Source organism: Nylanderia fulva, unplaced genomic scaffold, assembly GCF_048542155.1.
Source record: "Nylanderia fulva isolate GAGA-0341 unplaced genomic scaffold, ASM4854215v1 Scaffold6, whole genome shotgun sequence".
Classification (NCBI taxonomy): domain Eukaryota; kingdom Metazoa; phylum Arthropoda; class Insecta; order Hymenoptera; family Formicidae; genus Nylanderia; species Nylanderia fulva.
Genome location: NW_028190698.1, coordinates 2,956,589 through 2,982,732, shown reverse-complemented (window position 1 = coordinate 2,982,732; position 26,144 = coordinate 2,956,589). Strand labels below are relative to the sequence as shown.

General features: G+C 32.0%; 2 protein-coding genes across 5 annotated transcripts in view; one reads left to right on the top strand and one right to left on the bottom strand.

Annotated features, from left to right (window-relative positions):
- The window catches only part of LOC114941248 (uncharacterized), a 46,286-nt gene that overhangs the window by 13,251 nt on the left and 6,891 nt on the right, over positions 1 to 26,144 (top strand). For all 4 annotated transcript variants that reach the window (XM_029316178.2, XM_085487974.1, XM_085487975.1 and 1 more), the window contains 6 exons: positions 4,121 to 4,388; positions 10,404 to 10,501; positions 12,878 to 13,030; positions 23,558 to 23,683; positions 24,437 to 24,676; positions 25,481 to 25,609. In XM_029316178.2, coding sequence (XP_029172011.2) covers positions 4,121 to 4,388; positions 10,404 to 10,501; positions 12,878 to 13,030; positions 23,558 to 23,683; positions 24,437 to 24,676; positions 25,481 to 25,609 — 1,014 coding nt within the window. The remainder of the gene's footprint in view (positions 1 to 4,120; positions 4,389 to 10,403; positions 10,502 to 12,877; positions 13,031 to 23,557; positions 23,684 to 24,436; positions 24,677 to 25,480; positions 25,610 to 26,144) is intronic.
- Positions 1 to 26,144, bottom strand: part of LOC114941238 (beta-keto L-gulonate decarboxylase) — a 50,801-nt gene that overhangs the window by 19,785 nt on the left and 4,872 nt on the right. The window lies entirely within an intron of this gene.

Sequence of the window (26,144 nt, the reverse complement as noted above, 5' to 3'; positions counted from 1 at the left end):
GATTTCGATACAAAGTTGCCGATGTAGAGGAAAGCGCTCAGTTGCAATTAATTGCCTGTAAGGTGACCGTCCTCTCTCTTACCCTTACCAGAACAGGCAACGGCAACACGCCATTAGATTATATGCATCGACGTTGTTGTAGTGCAGTTTATTACTGTGTTACTACGCGCGAAGGCAAAGGGTAGTGGAACTGAGCTGCACATTTTGTGCATCGCGTTACAATCCTCGGTGGCCAGGACTGGTCACCAAGAAAGCGATTCCCTTAGACTGTCCAAGAACTTAAGATGTACAATATTCGTACCGTACAAGAGATTAATAACTATTAATACTTATTCATTCCTTCAAACGTTTAATTTGTCTAATTTTAGGAAATAATTTAGCTTTGATAAGAAATTCTTTTTTCCTTTTTATTTCGGATATTTGCATTCAAGTATCGACTATTAATAATAGTATATTAATAGTAGATAATAGTATATTAATAATAGATGAGAAATTCTTTCTTTGTTTTTCATTTTGAATATTTGTATTATTAATAATTTGTGTTATTAATAATAGTCGATACTTTAATACAAATATTCAAAATAAAAATCAAAGAAAGAATTTCTTATGAAAATTTCCTAAATTACTTCCTAAAATTAGAAAAATTAAACGCTTAAAGAGATGAATAAGTGTTTAATTAAATTTGGACAGGAATGAATTTTTCATTTCAAAAAGACGTAATAATCCAGAGAATATAAAAATACAAATATTGCGTCGCAAAAAATCCGAGATCGGAATAGTTGGAAATTGGGAATTACAATAAAAAAATTAGAAGAATAGAAAAAATATATCTAAAATTAAAAATAGAATTCTTTTCGGATCTTCAAGCTGTTTGAAGCTAAAAAAAAACTTAAAGGAACCTATATGTAATTTATCGATTACTTTTGCAGAAGCGCGTTAGATGGTGATTTTTTTTTACTTCAACGTGAAATTAATATACTATTGCGTCAATTTCGCCTCCGCTTTATGATGACGGCAGTTTCCTGCCGTTGACAAGCAAAAGAATATATATCGGCGGATTATTAATTTTTTCCTTCCCAATGTGTAGACTCATGTTACAATCACGACGTTATTCAGAAAGACGATGTTGCTCTGAACCGCAGCTTTTGACTTTACCACCTTCGGGAGCGACATCAAAGACTCGCAACGATAGTCAGAGACTCGTTGAAATCGCTTATCCCTTTCTCTGTGTCTCTCGTGAATTCTGAAAATAACGAGGCGAGATAGAAGAGAGAGATGAAACAGAGCGCGGTAGCAAAGTATTTTTATTTTACCTTTGGGAATTTTCCTCGCACTGTGAATTCCAGTTCTCGCGCTGCGTTTACGAGCCATTTCGATTTAACGGTAGAATAAATCGTGGCAAAATGAAATTGATCCACTTTAACGCGTAATATCATTTATCCACTAAAAATGTTTCGTGGAAATCGAGATATGGGAATAAGAAACGAAACTTTCACCTTTTGTTCGTCGTTTCAAAAGGGAAGACTCTCGGAGAAATTTAATTCGAAACGTTCCCACCAAAATATGATCTAATTTTTAATAAGACAAATTTTTTTTCTCTTATTTCCCTTAATCCTCAGTGACACCGATAGTCAGACATTGCTTTATTTCTCTTCGGAATTCAATATAACGAAAAGAAGACAGATATCGAAGTGAGGAAAAAAAAGGAAGGCGCGTCGAGTTTCTAGATTTGATACACTGAGAGTAACAGGCTACGTGATTATTTAAAAAAAAAGGGAGGAAGGGAAAGAAAGATAGGACACAGTTACGCTCTCTGTTATCGAGTTCAAATTGCAAGTTCGCAATTGCAAGGCTTTGCACGGAAAAGCTCTCTTTTTTTCGCGAGGTAGCGTGATTGTAAAGCATCTCCATGCTCGCATCGCGTTTAATTACAGAGACCCACGGGGCGGCGGACTTGTTATCCGTCAGCTTGTCATTATTATCGTGATTGCGAAAGCTCGGACGTACGAGGTGACGTATCGTCCCAACAAGTCGGAAATAAAAGCTCGACCCTCATCGCGAACAATTCCGCCGCGAAACAATCGAGCTAGCTGATAATGGATTTTTAATCGAATCTACCTCCCATGGCTTTTGAGCTCCAATTATACAACGATCACGTATCCATGTATCCGAATTATTCAATTGTTCTATTATATTTTCGGCCTGTCGAATCATGGAATTTTAGATATTTTCGATTCCTCGGATTCTGGAGTCGACTCCTTTTTTTTTTATATTTTCCAATCTTTTTTGTGGGTTACATATTTCTGAAATATTTTCAGATTATTCAATCTAAAAGTCTCAAAGTTTATCGAATTATAATATAATTTTATATTTTACACAGTCCGTTTAATTCGATAATCATATTCATAACGATTCTAGAATTCTAGAATTTTTCACACTATAATTAAAATAATGAGATGCTATTAAATAAACAGAATTTATTTCCAATTATACACGGAAAGAATTTTATGTTAGAATTTATTCTGAAATTAATGGTGATCGTGAGACAATATATGATTTTGGAAGAATTTTATAAGAGTTTCTCTGTGATTAATATTTACCGCAATAAAAATATTAATAAATGTATTAATAAAATTAATCAAATACATTTTATATCTTATTGTGACAGATATTAATATTTTTATTATGGTAAATATTAATCAGAGAAACTCGTATAAAACGATTACCATGATTTTCAGGATACAAATTCTAAGGATGAAATTCTCTCTGTGTATAAATGAATAAATAATTATAGATAAAAATTAGCAATTATACAACGATCACATATCCATATATCCGGATTATTCAATTGTTCTATTATATTTTCGGTCTGTCGAATCATGGAATTTTAGATATTTTCGATTCCTCGGATTCTCGAGTCGACTCCTTTCTTTCTTATATTTTCCAATCTTTTTTGTGGGTTACATATTTCTGAAATATTTTCAGATTATTCAATCTAAAAGTCTCAAAGTTTATCGAATTATAATATAATTTTATATTTTACACAGTCCGTTTAATTCGATAATCATATTCAAAACGATTCTAGAATTCTAGAATTTTTCACACTATAATTAAAATAATGAGATGCTATTAAATAAACAGAATTTATTTCCAATTATACACGGAAAGAATTTTATGTTAGAATTTATCCTGAAAATAATGGTGATCGTGAGACAATATATGATTTTGGAAGAATTTTATAAGAGTTTCTCTGTGATTAATATTTACCGCAATAAAAATATTAATAAATGTATTAATAAAATTAATCAAACACATTTTATATCTTATTGTGACAGATATTAATATTTTTATTATGGTAAATATTAATCAGAGAAACTCGTATAAAACGATTACCATGATTTTCAGGATACAAATTCTAAGGATGAAATTCTCTCTGTGTATAAATGAATAAATAATTATAGATAAAAATTAGCAATTATACAACGATCACATATCCATATATCCGGATTATTCAATTGTTCTATTATATTTTCGGCCTGTCGAATCATGGAATTTTAGATATTTTCGATTCCTCGGATTCTCGAGTCGACTCCTTTCTTTCTTATATTTTCCAATCTTTTTTGTGGGTTACATATTTCTGAAATATTTTTAGATTATTCAATCTAAAAGTCTCAAAGATTATCGAATTATATATAATTTTATATTTTACACAGTCCGTTTAATTCGATAATCATATTCAAAACGATTCTAGAATTCTAGAATTTTTCACACTATAATTAAAACAATGACGCATGCTATGCTTCTTTTTCTTTTGCTGTGCACTATATCATTATTATCACTAATGCTCTTTTTCTTGATATAATATATAGCCTGTATTCCCTGTAATATACTATTTGTCTGCAATATGTATTTTTCGGCGCTTGCAAATAAATATTGAATTCCCTATTTCACTCCGTTTATACATAAGTCACATTTTTCCAGACATCCCGCGTGTAAATATTCAGCATGCGTCGAGAGTACGAAACGAATTTCCTTCTCCGCAATAATTTCTCACAAAGTCCCCGGAAAGAAATAAATTGAATGACCGCGAGATATAATTTTCACTGCGATATCTCTTCAGCATGTCGCCGCGCAACGGCTCCTGCGTGGCGGAAGTGAGCTCCGTGAGGAGTCTGTCGTCGGACGACATTTCGGGGACCAAGGCGAACCGGAAGAAGTCGTGCTGGGCCCGCGCGACCGATCCGGCCCACCGTCGCGGTCGACGGATCCAGCTGCTGCAGATGCTGGTGCTACCCTTCATACCGATCCTCGCCCTGATCGTGCAGACCGCGAACACCCTCCACGACATCCTGATCTATCGTCAGGAGGTGTCCGACATAGAGTCGCAGGTGAGCAAAAGTAGCCGTAATGCATTAGGGATTCGAAGCAAAATCATATATTTCTCATATTATTTTATATTTAATATTATATTTAATATTATACGTAATATTATATAGATAGATAGATACTGTATTATTCTCTCCCTCGGGGATTAAGGGCGCTTTTTAGAGAAGCGTACCCGAACCTCGGGGATTAAAGGCGCTTTTTAGAGAAGCATGCCCAAATCTCGAAGCAAAATCATATTTATAGAATTATTATTAATATTATTTAATACTATATGTAATATTATATTTAATATTATATATTTTATATTAATATTATATATTTAATAGTTAAATTATATTTAAATATTATATATAATAATATATATTAATATATATATATATATATATATAATATTATATGTATAATAATTTATATTAAAATATTATATAAAGAAAGACCAGATTCCGAACCAAAATTACTTCAGTTTCGATAGATTTTTCTCTCTACAGAGTAAAGAAAATATTATTTTATAAAATTCCGACTCGACTTTGAGAGAGAAAATGAAAAAATACATTTTGTTTTAATATTTTTCTCAACAGAACATCATTTGCGAAAATATTTAAATTTTTATTCATCAGCGATACACATTTTACATTATTGCTATTAATATTAATATCAATAACAAGATTTCTCGCTCATCTCTTAGTAAAAAGCATTTGTTAAAATGAAATTTTTCAATCAACATTTTGTCCCGACGTAAAATTTATATTTAAAAAAAGAAGATTTTACTCTGTTGGATAAAAACTGCAATAATATTATTCGAATGTGTTCCTCATGACTGAATATAAATTTAGAGATGTAAAACAAGTTAATTCTATTCCGATTCGAAAACATGATTATTAATCAGTTTTGCCTTCTTATACTGAATGTACATATTTATATAATACTTTAAACTATAAATCATAAAATTAATCGCAACATTTTTATTTTCTATTAATTTCTTATCATCTGATACGAAAAAGAAGTAAAATATTAAAATTAATATTAATATCGATAATGTAAACATTCTAAAAAAGGTTCTTTAAAGATTCCATATTTTAACATAATTTGAGTAATTAATTAAGACGTGTCTTATAATTAATTATGGGCTTCGCCGAGAAATTCTAATTTTATAAACAATTATTTCTCGACATTGTCTAAAATAAAGGGCGAAAATAAGGCACACGTGCGTATGCATTGCGCCCTGATAATTATGTAAAGAGCGCAATTAGGCTGGGTCGGTATAATTTACCGGTGATCGATCGAAAATAGCAGTTCGTTTAAAAGTAACAAGAGAAAGAGAAAGAGAGAATGAACAAATATATCACACCTACAGTATTTTTACGTTCTCCGGATAACGTTCATATAATCCTCGCCGCCTCGCAATTAATTGCCTTAATCCTCTAATTTTTAAATTGCTATTAACTCTAAAAGGGAAGGGCTCCCTTTTTCTCTCCCTCGCTATATCCATTTCGGTCTATTATAATAATTTATTTAATTATTTAAACTTATCCGTGTGTATACGCGTGTGTTAAGTTTATACATTGCGGGAGAGACACATATTTTCCATTTCATAAATTAAATCTTCTACTTCGACGATCCGGAGATATATAGTATATTAAATGTCTCTTTCCGCGGCTTTCTCTGCTAAAAATATTTTCTCGGACACTCGATCAGGTTTTCCATCACGCTAAACACAGGAAACAGAGAACTGACTGGAGATATTCAACGAGGTCGCTCAATTTCCTCCGATTTTTCGCTAAAAACAGTCAGATAAAAATGACGAAGACCTCACGTGACAAATAAATAACTGAAGCATACATTTCTCCTTCTCAAAATATCACTCTGTTTTCAAGCTCGAGTTGCAATCATTAATTTGCAAGTCCTCGATCGCCACCGTGTATGCGCCTCGAGGATTTTTTCCAGGGGGATAATTACATTTTTTTGTTTCTTATATATTTCTCATTCTTTCTTAAGTTTTTGAAAATTTAATTTTTTCGCTATTTTATTTTTATTTTTTTTAAATATTAAATATGCAAATGAACTCCAGTGTTGTTTAATTTGTTTCTGATTCCAAGGGGGAATCTCCCATCGAATGCTCATTCTTTCTTAAGTTTTTGAAAATTTAATTTTTTCGCTATTTTATTTTTATTTTTTTTTTAAATATTAAATATGCAAATGAACTCCAGTGTTGTTTAATTTGTTTCTGATTCCAAGGGGGAATCTCCCATCGAATGCTCATTCTTTCTTAAGTTTTTGAAAATTTAATTTTTTTGCTATTTTATTTTCATTTTTTTTTTAAATATTAAATATGCAAATGAATTCCAGTGTTGTTTAATTTGTTTCTGATTCCAAGGGGGAATCTCCCATCGAATGCTCATTCTTTCTTAAGTTTTTGAAAATTTAATTTTTTTGCTATTTTATTTTCATTTTTTTTTTAATATTAAATATGCAAATGAATTCCTAGTGTTGTTTAATTTGTTTCTGATTCCAAGGAGGAATCTCCCATCGAATGCTCATTCTTTCTTAAGTTTTTGAAAATTTAATTTTTTCGCTATTTTATTTTATTTTTTTTTAAATATTAAATATGCAAATGAATTCCAGTGTTGTTTAATTTGTTTCTGATTCCAAGGGGGAATCTTCCATCGAATGCTCATTCTTTCTTAAGTTTTTGAAAATTTAATTTTTTTCGCTATTTTATTTTCATTTTTTTTTTAAATATTAAATATGCAAATGAATTCCAGTGTTGTTTAATTTGTTTCTGATCCCAAGGGAGAATCCTTCGGATGCCTATATGTATTCACCGTTTCTATCACGAAAATAGCGACTGAATAGTAGACTCGGAGACCGATCTCGCTCGCTGCAGACCACGGGCTATTGTCATTGAAAATGTCGGGCGCTCGCTGAAAATCGCGCCGAGATTCGATTTCCGATCGGCGCAGCGCAGCGGCAGAAGAAATTACGTTACAGCCGTTCTCTCGCGCGCGACGAGCCGGCTATTTTTATTTTATTCTCTCACGCACGTTCGGATTATCGACTCGCGCGCATATACACACGCCGCATCGTCGCCCTTTTGCCACTTCGTGGCGAGAGGGGCGCGTGCGAAGGGATGATGAATTAAAATAAGAAGAGCGCGAAGCGATTGGAGAGAAGAAGGGGACAGTGACGTAATTGATTTAGCTTGCCCTCGTGCGAGGAATCTAATCTTAGGATATCAAAATTATATCTTTCAGAAAATCTCTCAATTATTATTTACCCTTCTTTTATTTTTTTCTCTGTCTCAAATTTTAAGTATCAAATTCAAGTTCCACGTAAAAAATTGTATTATTCTGGAAAATCTTTTAATAGTAAATTTTTGAAAATATCGTTAAATATAAGAAATATATCAGAACTATAATATATGTATAAAAATAATTAAAAATAATTTTTGTAATTATGTCTGTATTTAATTTAGAAAGAAGAGTGAATTTTAATGAGCGAATCGTCTCTTGAATGTAAATTATTAATATCGCGCCGCATTTTGCCTCGTGTCGTCGTAAAAAAAAAAAATTTCCACGCTCCACCTAATCGATCATCTACAACGATATTAAACGTGGCCCTCCTAGGAATAAAGGGTAGATCAAATCGAAATTCATCGCACAGCGGGATGTTAACTGCACGGTCTTCGATCTCGAGTTACTTGTTTGACGAGCGTCGAAAGAGTGGACGTCATATGTCGTATGTTTGCGATATCGTCCTCGCGCACTTGTAGACCGACGAGTGTTTCGCACACATCGATGCATCCTGCACCCCCGACACACCCTTTATAATTTAACACGCCGCGAAGAGCCTCTGGAAATTTTTTCTTCGTCTCTCGAACTCAATTCTAAAAATTCTATGTTTTTTTTTCATTTTCTCGTGCCACACGAACTCATCAAGTTAATACAATTTACATTTAACGTTATATAAATTATCTTTATCAAAACGCTTTGAATGAAAACTGAAGGAAAATTTTAGAATGTTTTTTCATGAAATAAGCAGCGCGAAAAATAATTTGTGGTAGGTATTGAAAAAGTATGGTTTCAAAATTTTATTAAATCGAATATTTAAAAATCCATATAGAGACAAGAATTTAATTTTTTATATAGAAAAGAAATATTTGCTAAGATATAGAATTCTATACTTGAATTGGAAGTAATCGAGATCAATTTCAGAAAAACCTCAGAAACCTGAGATAACTGCAGATTTCATCAAAAATTCAATATTTTTTTTTAATAAAAAATCATTAAATTGAAAATTCTAAAATTGAAAAATACATATAAATCCAGAAAGAATATTTATATATAAATATAGTAATTTTATATAATAAAAGTATATTTTAAATTAAATATAGTAATTCTAAAATCATATCAGCAAAGTCTTGTTGAGTTCATGTTCGTCCTGACACTTATTCTTCCCACAATTTGCCAGAATCTCGTCAGTGCAACGATGATAACCTGCTTGAAGCACCAAAGCTTAAAAAGTTCGTGGCACGCTAGCAAAGCCTCAGATTATTTCACTATGTATAACGCTTTATTGACGGAAAGTTGTTGGAGAACTTTCTGCTATAGTTTACGAAGAGGTGTTCGCAGCCGAGAATTTACGGGGATCCTTGAAAATGATTCGCGACGAGAGCTCTTATTCGAGAAGGCGAGAAGATACGCCAACGCGCTTGTGTATTTACGATTGTGAAATATAATTACGCTATAAAATTTGTAGCCACACTAATAATTATCCCCGTAGCGAGGATCTCGTAAAACGATTTTATTTCACCGGCACCATTAATGCAATATTAATTAATGTCGGTAGATCGAGAAGGCACCAAGGACAGCTTCTCGAATACGCGCTCTTAGATTGATGAAATTTCTTCTAGCGATCGAGGAAAGTTAAACCGAGAAGTTCCAAGGGATCCTGACAGTGGAGATTTATGATACCTAAGATCCGTCCCAAGACGCGTCTCTCCAAAAAATCTATACGATCGAGAATCTACGCAATCTAATATCTCTGCAAATAATAATTGATAGAATTTAAAATCTATATAATAAAAAAAAACTGCGGAATATTCTTGTACAGTTGAAAAATTTGTGTTAAATTTAATAGATATCATAGGTATATCCCAAACTGTCTGCAGAAATTTTTATGTTAATTTAACATAACACACATGGCTATGTTAATATTTTAACACAAAATAAATGTAAAACTTCAAATAATTTAAGAGAAATTTTGTGTAAAATTAATACAGTTTTAATGTAAAAATTAACTAAAAATATGTTAATCTTAGATTTTATCATCCCTACTTATATAAAATAAAAAATCAAAATTTTTATAACAGGTAAATCTTGTCACCAATAAAACAGAACATACATATTTATTGTGTAAAATTAAAAATAAATACACATTGTGTTATCTTTACATCTTTTTTCAGTTGTTTTAATAATTTAACATTAAGTTTATTTAACAGCAATATGTTAAATTAATACATAAATGTATATTAAATATTTACCACACAAATTTTAACGAAGACCATTTTTTAACAAAAAAACACAAATTTTGCTACTGTGTGGCACAAAGAAATAAAACGATATTTAAAATCCGAGAATCAAAGGAAAGGTATAGGAAAAGTTGAGAAAAGCGTCTCACCGAGATATTTCCTCGCTCGCGAAGAGTGGCAGCGGCTATTCAAGACACTCGGGACTTGAAGTAGCCACTCAATGTACGTTTCACGAATATACGTCCGTCGCACTTACAAGGTCTACTCGAGCCTTACAATTAGTCCTGTCTTCTAGCGGAAGTTCCGCGAGGACACCCGTAATGCCATTATCCCGGCAACAAGACAACTCTTCTTCGTAGGCACAAAAGAGCGAAGGACAGTCCTTTATTAAATGAGCGATCGATTTTTTTTTAAACCACATTGCATTTTTTCCCGACAAATCTCATCTAATTCTGACATGTGCGTATATCCCGATCGGTGATGATTGCAGGTGACGATAGCTACGGATCTGGGCAAAATGGTCACCAGGATGCAACTGGAAAGATCAGAAGTAGCCTTCTTCATCTATACCAACGGTAACACCCTGAGGTACGTATTTTTCTAATAATTTTCTCTTATAGAATTTACATTTTTCTAAATTTGATTTTTTGTCTTATATAAGTTTTTTTAATCTTTCTCCGTCCTCCTCAATAAAACTTTGTAATATAATTATATTAAAATATGAGAAAAGAGGGGCTAATTAAGAGCTAAGTGTGTTAATGATATGCGAAAATATGGAAATTTACATTTCAAAAGTTATTTTTTATTTTCACATACATGTCCTCTGTTTTAGACTTTCTTCAACATCCTATTTTTCTGAGTTTCGAAACTGGTTGCTCAAAATCAGTCGTAGTTGTATCTTGAGTCTGAATCACGAAGACTGCTAGATCCACCCGTTGGGTCGCTGTCTAAAGGTGGAATATTAGAATCACGATCGTTCTACTTAAGTATTATGGTTACTGCTGATAAGTACAAATGCTCTCATCAGTTCTGATAGTGCTCAAGAAGTTCCATCTTGTAGTTATCAGCAGTAACTATAAGTTACAACGATCGTGATTATAATATTCCACCTTCGAACAGCGACCCAAGGATGTAACAGTCTTCGGACAATGATGCTGAAGATACAACTATGCCACCTTGTAATTCGCAGTTACCCAAAGATGAAGCTTTTGAGCAACCAGCTTCGAAACTCGGGAAAATAGAATGCTGAAGAAACAAAGGACCGAAACGTATATGAAAATAAAAAATAATTTTTTATATGTTAGATGTAAATTTTTATATTTTTTCGCGTATCATTATATACCACGCTTGGCTCTTAATTAGCCCCTCTTTTCTCATATTTTAATTCTTATTAACGGAGCCATATATCAAATAATATAATTATATATTAATATAATATATATTATATAATATAATATATATTATATAATATATATTATTATATTAATATATATTATATAATGCATATTATATTAATATAATTATATTACGAAGTCTTCTTGAAAAGAACGGAGAAAGATAATTTAAAGAAAAACTTATATAATATGAAAATTAAAATGTATAAATGTAATATAACATATTATATAAAATAATCTAATTTTTTAAGTTAATTTTGTTCTTGAAACATTTGATTAAACAAGAATGTTTCGCATTATCATTCAATTTAAAAATCTTTTTTTATAACAAAGTTTATGTCTTCTTCATCAACATCAGGCGCTCGTTTATATAATAATGCAATTTAATTCTTGTTCAGTCTCTTCTTTTCTTTTTTCTATACATTTTCGATACGCTTCGTGTAATTATCGCTCTACCGGAGCAGTTTTAAACTCTTGTTGATCCAACCACGTGCCTCGAGCGAGGAAGTGCATTTCTTCATCGATCGAGGGCAAGAAAAGCTCTCTCCGTCGTATTTCGCGTGATGAGAACGGATGACTTCCTTATTCATTCTTGCAATCGAAATGCAACACGTTTCTACAAAACAAACGACTCGCGGAATACCGAAGTAGACGCGAACAATTTAAAAAAGCTTGGAAAGCTTTGTTTCTCTCGAATCGATGAAAAGTAAAGCGTTCGGCGGTTTTACTTTAAAGCGCCCTTTCCAACTTTTTGACAAACTTTTTTCTCGCAAAAACTCAACTTTTCATGTTTTTCCTACAGAGTTACGTAAAGAACAAGTGAAAAGAATCTAAAAGTATATAATTAAATGTTTAATCAACAGAGTTAAGGTAGCAAATTTAATCAGTGCTAAATATATATATATATATAAGACTTTTTTAATTTAGATGGTTCTAGATTTATTCTATACTTTCGTCATGTTTCTTTTTATTGCACAATAGGAAAATTTGTGTTTTCTTGTTAAAAATGGTGCCCATTAAAATTTTTGTGTTAAATATTGCACGCATTCATGTGTTCATTTAACATATTGCTGTTAATTAAACTTAAATATTAAATTATTAAAACAACTAAAAAATATGTACAAATATAACACAATGTGCATTTATTTTTAATTTTACACAATAAATATATTCTATTTAAATTAGTGACAAAATTTATTTGTTAAAATTTACATGAAAAAAATGTTACTTTTTCATTTTATAATATAACTGAAGATGATAAAATCTAAAATTTTTAGTTAATTTTTTACACAAAATTTATTTCAAATTACTTGAGAAATTTTGCATTTATTTTATATTAAAATATTAACATATCTATTATATTAAAATAACACAAAAATTTCTGTCGATCGTTAGGGACACGTGCTATCTATTTTTAACACAAATTTTTCAACTGTGTGTTAATCATCGCAATCACGAATATAATTTCTATCACTTATACGCTCGTGATGTTCTTTTAATTAATCGATCGAATAAAACAATATTTATAGTTTCCTAATATCCGCGTCAATCTCTGTGTTGGGCAAACCAGGTCGAATCTGACGCAGAGATTCACCATAACCGATCGGGATCTCCACAACATGAGCACGTGGCCGCTGGTATCCGTACCCAGGGATGAGAGCAAGACGCAGACGTACGACGTGGTGAGCAAGGAGGCCTTCCAGGCACGCCTGGAGGATTTTAGGTAAATCTGATCGATCCTCCCCGAAGGTCATTCGAGCATTGCCCGACACAAAGGCAGCCGACAACCGTGAAATTGCGGTCGCAAAATTCTGACTATACCTCATTAGATTGATCCACCTGCGCCATTTCACTCGGACGACATTCGAGTAATTGTCGGACCAGGGATGCGTGGAAAAGACGAGGAAAAATTTACGAGAGAGGGAGTTTTCAAAGGAAAAAAAAGAAGACCCTTAAAAAAATCCGAGATTTTTAACTTCAGTCTCTCCTTTAGTCGCTCTTCAACGTTGATTTAAATAAATATTAACAGGGTGTGCAGCAGACTCAATGAAAAAAATTCCCTGACTTTTTCAGATTTTTTAAGACCAGAAATTAATTAAGAATTTAACAAGGCTCTGTAATATAAATATAAATTGAGAGTGTCAAACAGGCGATAAGAGCCAAATCGCGGATGACAGTGCGTTATCCTAACGAAACTACAATAAATTTTTTTGTTAGGATTAAAAACCTGTGCACAAGGCACTAAATTTTACTTGGTCACGGCCAAGATTTCAAATTGGAATAATCTCTACAAGAGATTTAATTCCACACATTCCCTGTTTCCCCTTTAAGGAAATAAATGCGAGAGAAAAAGAGGGTTCGAATCCCGATTCAGCGACTTTCAGATCTATATTTTTCTCTCGCATTTATTTCCTTAAGGGGGGAATAGGGGATGTGTGGAATTAAATCTCTTATAGAAATTATTCCAATTTGAAATCTTGAAAAAATTTAGTTTCGTTAGGATAACGCACTCTCATCCGCGATTTGGCTCTTATTGCCTGTTTGACACTCTCAATTTATATTTATACCAGAAATTAATTTTTTCCCTGATTTTTTAGTATTATTTTTTCTAAATATATAATTTACATATATCTATATAATAAATCAATTAAATGTTAAATCATAAAATTCTTGAGATATTTTTGTTAACAATAAAAAGGTTCGGAAGTTAAAAAAACAAAAATTTAAATCAATTACAATCTACATTATGTATGATAATCGAAACAAACATGTCACTAGAAATTATTAAAATAATCACCTATTTTATTTATATTATATCAAATTTTTTAGTTTTGTCTCTATCAAACACATTGAAATAAAATAACACGACGATGAAAATATAAATTAACGAACACGCTGTAGATAAATTGATTGAAATTTTAACATCACAGAAAATTAGCATGCTGGAAGTCAAGAAAAAGTTCATATTTATTTAATAAAAGATTTCAATTATTGAGACAAATGTAGAATAATGTGAAAAAATCCAGATAAATATCCAGATAAATGCAGTAAAATTCCCTGACAATGCCCGGTTTTCCAGATTTTTCTGACCGTTAGACACCCTGATTAAAAATCTCAAAAGAGTAAGTAGAGCTGGATAATAAAAAAGAGCGGTCTAATATCTCTCATAAATATATGTGAAAAATTCTTCAAGTCAAGAGAATAAAATTCCAGTCACGGCAATTTCTTAGATGGGTATTGTACATTTTCGTGCACGAGAGAGAGAGAGAGAGAGCGATCTTTACGTAATTAACTTAAAAGGTTGCCTTCTGTTCCCTTTCGCGCTACATATAAGTTCGCTCCGCTAATTACGCGATAATTACGCCGCGCGATGGGCGGCGACGCGACGCTGTTCACAGACGGTAATTATTAAGACAAATTGCGGCTCTCTCTTTCTCTCTCTCTCTCTCTCTCTGCGAGTGGTATCGCTTTGAGCGTTAGTGCCTATAAACGACGGTTAATTCTCGTGTTAGCTTTACCCCCTTATTCCGGCCTCGCGCAACTGCAGCACTCGGTATGGAAAGTTACGGCGGAAGCCGTTCCCTCGAACCCTCGTCCTGACACTTGTTGAATTTCCATTCAAACTACTAGTAGGGAATTCTCCTCTCTCTTTCTCTCGCCCCGTATCCCATCTGTAAATATTCGCACAGAGACATCGAGTCGGGTCCTAACCCCGAGAACAGGGGCTCCTAATATTTGATCGAGTGCTCGATATCGCGCATAGAAAGGCGATCTACGAAAGAGGGTAAATATCCTCTTAGGAAATATACACACGCGATGTACCAGTTCTTTTCAATTTAATTCTTCGAATGTACATGGAAAAAAAATTATTAAATTGATAAATATTTACTTGAAACAAATAAATATATGTATTTGTTTTGAAAAGGATTTTCTTTACATCAGATAAATACTTTTCAATATTATTAGTTGTGAGGAAATAATTTATTAGACAGTATTGAAATAAATATTTATTCGAATTCAATTTTTTCAGTGTAGAGTAATTTTTAACATTTTTTTCCTTTTAAATACAATGTATACACTGAAAACAAATTTGTTAACTTAATTAAAATTTTCAACTATAAATATTATTTTGTTAATTGAACACATACAAATATTTAAATTAAATATAATATATTAAATTTAACAAACCGTATATTTGATTTAATATTAATATATGTTTAATTAACAAAATAGTAATTTAGTTGAAAGAGATTTAGTTAAATTAACAAATCTTTTTTTCAGTGTACAAAGACCTGATAATTTTCTTATTTCGCGCAAAATTTATGTCAAGAATTAAAAAAAAAAAATGACACGACGAATAAATAATGTACAAAATTCTCTCGTTATCGAGAAAGAATAATTTATCCTTGACCTAATATTATAATTTTTGTCTACATACGTACGTACACGAAAGTCTCGGAATTTTCAACGTAGGCGGCGTGATTCGATAATGGAGGGCGGTGCGATATTTCATCGTTAATGTTGCACGCGCGTCGCACGGGAGAAACCCTCGGCAACAGGGGGTGGTATATCAAATGGTACATCAAACGTAAGATAACGCGTCGCAGGATGCGACGAGGTCGTCGTCGCGATCGTATTTTCTCGCAAAAGGAAATATAGGACAGAAACAGGCGGAAGAGGGTGAAAAAAAAAAAACGCGAACGAATATAATTTTTCCCAAGAAAATCATGTCGACGTTGACGCGCGAAAATACGCGGAATTTTTTATATACTTACGTACATATAACGACGTGCTTTCCTTCCGAGAAAATGACGAAATACGGTTGCCTCAATATTTTACGCAACATAGTGCACATAGAGGTCTTTTTTATATTTTCCGTTGAAAAAGAGAGACGAAGCGTATCTAATAAAAAAATGCGCATACACACACACACACGCATGCTTTTAACGAGACAAGCTTGTCGAGGCGAAAGATTGCGATAGGAAAAAAATTAATTATTTTTAATTAGGATCTTAGGGGCTTTAATTAGACTGAAGAGACTTTGTCGCGTTTTCGCGTGATGGAGTCCAACCAGTGATCCCTTCGCGAAAATATATTGTATCGACGAGCTGAGGTGAAGCCTTTGCGATTGCAGTATAGCTTTTTGCTGGTATCGTTTCGCTTTGAAGTTTTGAAGAATGGAATTTTTCGACGATGAAAACGGCGAACGCGATGGCTTGTCGTTTAACATTTCGCTGACATTTAAACGACGGTAAATGTTGAAAATAGTTACGAATTTTTGAATAGCGACTTAAATTTCTTCTTTTCTTTCAGAAAAATGAAATTGTCACACAATTTTTTTTTAAATTAAAAAAATTTGTTTAATTAAAAATTTAATTTTTATTTCAATTTAAAATTGTCACTATATACAAAATTTCAAAGGTTTTAAAAAACAAAGAGCAAACTCTTTTGCCTTTTGCATAGCGAAAAACCAACGAAAAAGTCTCCCAATTAAAAATTTGTCAATCTTTGTCAATTTGTGATCTTTTAATTTAAGATTAAAAAAGAATTCCATCACATGCGCACACTTTTATCGTCGCTTTAACTCCTGAGCGATTTAATTAACGTGATTTTGGCGCCGATGAAGCCGAGCGACAGGCAATTTAATCGGAAACGCCCACCCATAACACATCTGTCGATTAATTCTTTTCCTATCGTCTAATTATATATGTGTAACGAGAGGGTCAAAAGGCGTGGCGGAGACGAGCGAGAAGCGTGTGCACACGCTTTTATAATAGCACCTTCGGCGTGTCGCATTCGACTTGTCGCATCGATCGATGATAAAAATATTTAACCCTCCCTCCTTGCTCGGAAAAAGAGAGAGAGAGAGAGAGAGAGAGAGACAGAGAGATCTCGTAAAATCGAATGCAAATACTCCTGACGATCCTTTTAACTGTCGACGTGCCGTGAATGCGGATGTTCTCGGGATATATTCATATATACATATATACATATATATATAATATATATATATATATATATATATATATATATATTTTCTAACTATATATTTTAATAAATTATATATTTTAATTTTAACTATATATATATATATAGTTTTGAGGGAAATATTCTCATATATATATATATATATATATATATATATATATATATAATATATATGAGAATATTTCCCTCAAACACATTAACGAAACGATCGAGATATAAAATTTCCGAATCGCTTTCTCTCTCTCCCTCTGTCTCGGAATATTACCGGAATAGAAGAAAAGATCTCAGATTCTCAGATATATATTTTATTCAAATCCTTCAATTATTCCAGCAGCGTATCCTCTCGTCCGGACGCGACCGTTCGGAAAATATTTTAAAATATTCTGCTATATCGTCGCGTCTATAATTTCCGACTAATCGAATCGCAGGGTATCGAGGGAAGAGAAATTCCGAGGTTCTTGCGACTTTTTCGATCGATTCCCGCAAAACGAGGGAAACAATGATCTTTTCTTTCTTTCCCGAGGTAGATCAGATAACTGTGTCACTTTACGAATCGCGGCGATTTTCAACGTGTCTCGCTCGAGGCAATATTTATAAAAGGCACGTTTTTCATTCCGAGCACGTGTCCAATAAATCGATATAGTTAAAGTATCGATATATAGGGATGAGGGCCGATGGCACTTTTGCACCCATCAAGACAGAATATTTTGTGCAACGCGACTCTCTCTCTTTCTCTTTTGCCTGATGCAACAATGACGTTAGCGATTGTATTCCGGAATTGTGCAGCGAAAACTTAATTTTTTTCGGCTCAGTTATACATTCACGCGCGACGTAACTTCGAAACAGACTTCGTGTATTTTTATCTCCTTTTTACGTTGGCAAAGTGAAAAGTACAAATTCAACGCCGTTATTCAGCGTTATATTACGGTCTCTCTGCAAAAGTAAAAGGTCACATATGGAACGAGGAGAGAGTGAATTTTAGATTTTTTTTCAAAATCAAATAATTAAGAGCACTTTCTATTACGAGTCAGTTTCGATCAATAGGGTTTAACATCGACATCCTCTCTTTCCAAGGGATAATTTTGGAAACGCGAACAGAATGGGTATCCGCGGATATATAATTAAATTCATAAAGACATTTTCACACACAGAAACTAATTAATCGATCGATTTAATAATTAATTGTCCGCAGCTAAACTGTCGTTATTAAAAAATAGCTTCCCGGTAAAAAATTTTTTATATACATATAATATCATATATATATATATATAAATAATTATATATAATTATACATAATTATATATAAAATATGTCCATACATAATTTTTTTAATTATATATAATTAGATATAATTATATCTTATATACATATTACTGTGTGTAATATTTTAATTATGCATTTTTCTATTTATTTGAATATTTATCAATGTTTGAACTTTCATCACTTTGATTTCTCATATTGAAATCAAACTGATAGATATAATTACATCTTTAATATATTTTATTAGTTACTTTTTGTAAACTACACTGAAAAAAAAATTTTGTTGAATTAACAAAAATTCTGTTTGAAAATGGACGAAACGGAATTCTGGTTGAATCTACCAGAATTTCTTTTAATACAACAAATATCTTGTTTACACCAACAAACTGATTTGTTGTACAAACAAGATGCTTGTTACATTAAAAGGAATTCTGGTAGATTCAACTAGTAATTCCGTTTCGTCCATTTTCGAACAGAATTTTTATTAATCCAACAAAATTTTTTTTCCAGTGTATATATAATATTCAAAACAAAATTTAAATACGAGATAAAGCAGTGCATATGCGTCACATATAGCCATAAGCGAACAAAATAGCATAAATGCTTTCTATATATAATTATATAAATTTATATATAAATTATGAGAGCTTATATATAATCATGTCAGATTGTATATAAAACACTACATAAAGAAATATCTATTCCCGATTCAGCCGACTTTCGGACCAATATTTTTCTCGTCTTTTTCTTACAGGGGATGTTTAGAGAAGGAACAAGGGGAATTTCTGAGATCCCAACCATAGGATTCAAATTCCTCAGTTTCCAAAAATTTTCTTATCTTAATTTGTCGCAATAACATCGCGTTTGGCTCTTAGTCGAGATGAATATGGAGTTTTTAAAATATCTATTCGTTATATGCATAATTATATATATATATAGAAGTGTCACGTACACACAATCAGCAGTATATGAAATTATATATACAAAATTATATATAATTATATAATAACTTATACATAATTTTAAATATTTTTATATAATTTTATATATTTTTATATAATTTTATATATATGATTATATATAATATAACAAATTTTTACCGGGTTCTACCGAGCGATAAATTTACGATTTTAAATTTCCGTCTTTAATGTCAGCTTGATTTTACAGAATTTTAAAATTTTGACAATTTAATTAATTTCTAAATATATCATATTACAAAGAGAAAGAGAAAAAAATAATAATAAACAAGTTATTTTAAGTACAATATATTTTTAATTAAAAAAAAATATATATATATATATATTAATATAGAGAATTTATATATTCTCAATTATTATAAATAATATCTAAATGAGCAAATAAATGTCAAAATATCACTGGGAAAAATCTCAAAGAATTCACTGTAAAAACGGTGAGTTTATTTCGCGAAAGAAATCTTGGTCTCGGTATCGAGAAGAACCCCTCCGGCATTTGAGCAAAAGGAAAGGAACGGAAGCGGAAATAAAATAGAGATGGAGGTCGCGCACTAGTCGTCCTCACGACGGATATCATACGACTATACACACGCGAAAGACAGTTACGACGCATTTGTGTCAACCGATAACAAGCCGCTCTAACAATCGGTTTCTTCCTCGAAAAGCTTGCAGGGAAAGGGTGAAATCTCGCGTCGGGGGTCCGATCGATAAGAAAAGGTGTAACGCATTCCACCCCATACTTTCTCTTACACGCGTCTTCTACTCCTCCTCCTCGTGACATTTTTATGTTATGCCTGCTGAAGAAGAATTTTTATTTTTTTTTCTTATTTTTAATAAGTTGAAAAGATACTAATATGCGTACATAATAAATATATGAAAAGATGAAGCGCAACAAACTTATTTTTAAAATAAATTATTTCTGGTCCTTTCTTTGAACTATCTCAGCAAATTCTCTTATCGTTTTCATGCTCGTGACATTTTTATGTTATATGTCTGCTGAAGAAGAGATTTTTTTCTCATTTATAATAATAAGTTGAAAAGATTCTAATATGTACCTACATATAAATACAAAGTCAGATATGAAAAGAGCTAACAAAAATCAGATACAGATATAAGACACGACAAACTTGTTTTTAAATTTTTTTAAATATTTTTCCTTTGTCCTTTCTTTGAACCATGTCAGCAATCGACTGCCGAAAAAATCAGGTGTCCTGTACGTCCTGACCTCGCAGCAATATACTGTCATTATATCAATTTTGTACCTAAATTTTTTGTTAGTTGATCTGCTAAAAAAAGATGATCCAAAAAAGAATTAAAGTGTTCAAAATAATTAGAGAAAAAGTTAAAAGTTTGATGCGCTCAATATCTATGCCTGGCTTTTATTAGTCCTTTTATACCTAATTTTTTATTTACAAATTCTAAAATATGTTTCTGTCATATATTTATAATCAAGCACATAATATATCTTCTTCCTCTTCTAAATTCTATAATAAAACGTATAACAAAATATATACATTTGTTGACTTGACACACAACAATTAATCAATTGTTCATGTACGCGCGTCACAGTTATTTGATCAAATTTTAATTTTAAGTGCTTCTCTTCCAAATATCATCTCTCCATTCACTTGGCATCTAAGCAATATTACTGATATATTACTAGCTATGTCGTTTATATTCTTTTTATTGCTCATTTGAGAGAAATTCCTATCTTATTGCTTAATGCTCTTAGGAAATATTACCCCAAAGTGCGCAATAAAAGACATTTCGAATCTTTTTCTTTTCTCTTCCTTTCTCTCTCCTCCGCCGAATATATCCGCGTATCTCTCTTTCGTCCTCTTTTTTATTCTACTCTCATTAAATTACAGTGGATTTATTTGCAATAGGAATATATCACAATCGAGTTTGTTTACCAGTTACTTACAGGGATCATTACAACACAATGATTCTAATGTATATTTTTCATTTTTTTTCTATTCGCGAATAGTCAACCCCAGAAAGACCCGTAATAAAACTCTCACAGTAGAAAAATTTTTGTTTTCTAACGTTAAAAACGGTCTTCGTTAAAATTTTTTTGTTAAACATTTAACACATTCATGTGTTAATTTAACATATTGCTGTTGTATTAATTGAACTTAAATATTAAATTATTAAAACAACTGAAAATAGATGTAAAAATAATACAATGTGTATTTATTTTTAATTTTACACAATAAATATGTTCTGCTTTATTAATGACAAGATTTATCTGTTAAAATGTACAGGAAAAAATGTTAATTTTCCATTTTATAATATAAGTGGGGATGATAAAATTAACATATTTTTAGTTAATTTTTACATTAAAACTATGTTAATTTTACACAAAATTTTAAATTACTTAAAATTTTGCATTTATTTTGTGTTAAAATATAAACACAGTATTTGTGTGCCATTTAACCCTTAGTCCCGACTCATGGGTCGTTTGCGACCCAGTGAACAAGTGATTTTTCCTTAGGTACCTCTATTTCTTAATAACAAACTATATAAAAAAATAATTTTTATCGAAATATTATGATTGGGACTTCAAGTTGAAGGTTGCAAGAAGCTCCATGAATTTCTTCAGATTTTTTAAAGCGTTTTCACTGATCCAAATAACGCAAAGACGCAAACGACCCATGAGTCGGGATTAAAGGTGCCGAAAAGAACCGTCGAGACTAAGGGTTAAGACATCCATATTATGTTAAATTAACACAAAAATTTCTTGTTTTGGATGATGTGATATCTGTTAAAAGCTGAAATTTGTCTAACTGGGTCTCTATCTCTATCTCCATAACCATTGCTCCTCTTACTTTCGTTCTACTCGTCGTTGGCTCCTCTCTGTCTCTCGCGTTCTCTTTATGAGCAATGGAAGAGGTCGTCACACATGAGCGCGTGAGCGCCCATTTGGAGCAATAAACAGTATTTTTAGACTCCTGTCTCTGTCTCTCTCTCTCTCTCTCTCTCTTTGTCTCTCTCATTCTCTCTCCCTCTTTGTCTTTCTCCCTTTCCATGCATCTTCCTCTCTGTCTCTCCCTCTGATCTAGTCTGTCCACGGTTAAATCTCATCATGACGACGTTCAACGCGTCGATCAAACCCACGTAACAGATGCGAAGGTCTAGCTACCGGTGTCATTATCGACCGATATCGCCACGTGTGGAATCCTCCAAGGCGACTTTCATCTATCCGAAGGATCTCTCGCGAATCTTTTTTTAGATTGCCACCTCAAACGAGGCGAAATCGTCTGCGGACGATTCCTCACGCGTTCCAGGGAGGACGCAGGAATTAATATTCAAAATTACAATGTATTATTTCTTACAAATATATTCCTTGAAATTGAATTTATGCCATCGAACATTTCGGGCAATTTAAACTGAAACTTTAAAGCCTGAAATTATAATTATATCGAAATATTTGATCAGTACTTATGTACACAGAGAGAACTTTCTCTTAGAATTTATCCTGAAGATCATAGTAATCATGGAATATGGTATTGGAATTGTCGTTTCTTTTTTAATAAAAGAATTTTAACTTTGCCGGTGTTGGTCAATCAATTCTTGCCTAATTTTGTTTTTAAAAATTCAACTGGCGATCAGATCACTTTTTCCGCTTTTAAATATTGTTCAACGATTAAAATAATTTTCAGGCTAAATTCTAAGAGAAAATTCTCTCCATGTACGATTCGCATTCAAATATTTTACCTGAACCCTAATTTTTTTTTCTTGTTATTTCTAACGCAGGAATTTCTTCGTTTTGCGAGAAAAACAAATATCGAGCCACAAAGAACTTTAAACACATTATGTCCGGATTACATGAGATCGCTCGAGCAGATTATTCCGTCACGTTATGACGCTATTATATTCACATTACGCGTTTGTCCACGCCGAGATATAATTCGGAGTAATTTCTCTATGCAGTATCGACCGTAATATCCTACATATTCTATAATACCTGGTGATACAAGGATAATGATCGAATTTAGTACAAAGTTCGTTCGTTCGTTCCTCCGCAGGCAGAAGATAAGCTCGGAGGCGAGCAGCATCACCGAGGTAATGGCATGGTACACGAGCGTGAACGCGGCTATGCTGGATCACCTGACTAATCAGATCAAGGAGACAGACAACAGTGGGGTGTGGAGGTAAGATTTATCCAATCGTAAGTTTTTTCAGGATGTCTAGCCAAATTTAAGAATAAAATTTAAGGACATTTCCAAGACATTTTATAAGAAAATTTCCACGATTTTTCAATAATATAATAAAGATGTACACTGGGAAAAAAATTCTGTTGGAACAAATCAGTTTGTTGGTGCAAACAAGATATTTGTTGTATTAAAAGGAATTCTGGTAGATTCAACCAGAATTCCGTTTCGTCCATTTTCGAACAGAATTTTTGTTAATCCAACAAAATTTTTTTTTCAGTGTACAAAAAACTAAAAACTTTATTTTCATTATCAAGCCCATAATTGCATGTTAATGAAAATTGATATATGCATTATATCAATATTAGATACAATATTCTCTTATATTATATTTTAACGCTTAAAATCTATAAATAACTTATGCATAACACATATTTTGGACTTTTAAATTAATATATATTGTATTATTTACAAAGTAAGATGAAATATTTTGTACTCGAATAGTCTCAATTGCTCGTTTAGCTAAATGTTTATATAGAAGCAACAAAAAAGAAAACCAAGAATCTATGAAAAATCAAAGTACATTTCCAGAATTTTTAAAGAACAAACAAAATTCCAAAACATTTCAAGGCCTTCAAGGATTTCAAGAACGACTAGAAACCCTGCTTTTGCAAAAAAACTGAATCTTTCTCTATTTTTTTCTCTGAGAAGAGCGAAACAATCGTGATTACAAAAGAATTTCTGACATTTCAGGTATCTGATAGCTTTCAAGAATCTCCTGCGGAGCATCGAGAGCCTCGGGATCGCCTCCGTGGAGGGTATCAATTATTTTGGTCGCGGTGTCCTTCCTGGGGACAATTACGTGAGTTATGTTCGCCACGAAGCCCTGGGTCGCGATCTCCTCAACGCAGCCCTTACATACGTTCCCTCCCTGAAGATGTTCTACGCTGAGCTCACGCGAACGATGCCCGATTACGGCAAGATTAAGGCAAGGTAAAAAAAATGTCTTTCGCGTTTCTCTTCCTGACCGCACGGATCAATCTTATCGAATGGATCTTTGAAAAAAAATTTTTTCGTAATATCCCGGGAAAATTTTTTATATGTAACAATATAAAATTATACAATTATATGTATAATATTATACAATTATATATAAAAAATTTTTTTCCAGGATTTTTTTTCACTAGGTCAATTTTTCAAGAATATTGTATCGTGAATGTTTTGTGCTAGTCGAGCAATTGAAATAGCTTCTATTATTGGAACTTCTATCATCGGAATGTACATTATGTTTCATCGTTAATCGAAGGATATTCAATATATTTATTTATTCCTCTGCAAAGAGTTTAGATTTAGTTTCTATGTAAATAAATTAATTTTATTTTTCAGAATTATCACCTTGCGTTAGTTGACTTACAAAAGCTTAACAACACTAGAAAAGAACATTATTGATTCTCATGTATCTCTAAAATTTTCAATTTAAATGCTTCAGCTGAAACTCTCGGAAAGAAAATGCTTTTTTACGAACAAAAATATATCGTATGGAAAATTGAAATCTCAAACATGATTCATATTGATCTATGTTTAGGAGATATAATTACAGTCAAAAAATGAAAAAGTACGAGCGTGAAAATATTCTCCGCCGCGTATTTTGAGAAAATACAGACATTTTTCTCCTAGTAAATTAGGGGAAGTGTTTCGGGGATGCTTTTTACGCGCATAATAAACGAATGATATATTATGGTAAAGAACGCGCGAAGACAGAATTAAATACGTGAACGTTGTGTATTCTCTCCTCAGGCGAGAGGAGATTCTACGGAATCACAAGAGGGAACAAAGCGTGGAAGACGCAATAGCTTACTTCGATTCGATGGCCACTTACATCGACGAGCTGCGTAAGCTGCAACGGGAATTGCGTCACATGATAAGGTAGCAAATCCTTATAAATGGAATTGTTTCCCCGTTTCAATTCTTACCCCTCAGTGAGACTCATAAAATATCACGGATACATATACAGTGCGAGAGATTTGACAGAAGAAATATATCTCCTTAGAAATTACTCGATAAGCGATTCATCATTCAAAAATATGAAGAATAAAAATTATGATAATCGTGAGGCAATATAATACTAGAAGAATTTATAAGAGTTTTTCTGTGATTAATATTTATTTACCACAATAAAAAATATTAATGTCTATCATAATAAAACATAAAATATGTTCGATTAATTTTACTATATAAGTATGCATAGTAAAATTTATTATGTACATACTTACCAATATTTTTATTGTGATAAATATTAATCAGAGAAACTCTTATAAAAGTCTTCCAATACTATATTGTTCTACGATTACTTATCATGATTTTCAGAGTAAATTCTAAGAGAAAATTCTCTGTATTGACCGTGTATTGACTGTGAATGATAAATCTATTAAATTTAATTAATTGAATTTTTTTACACACA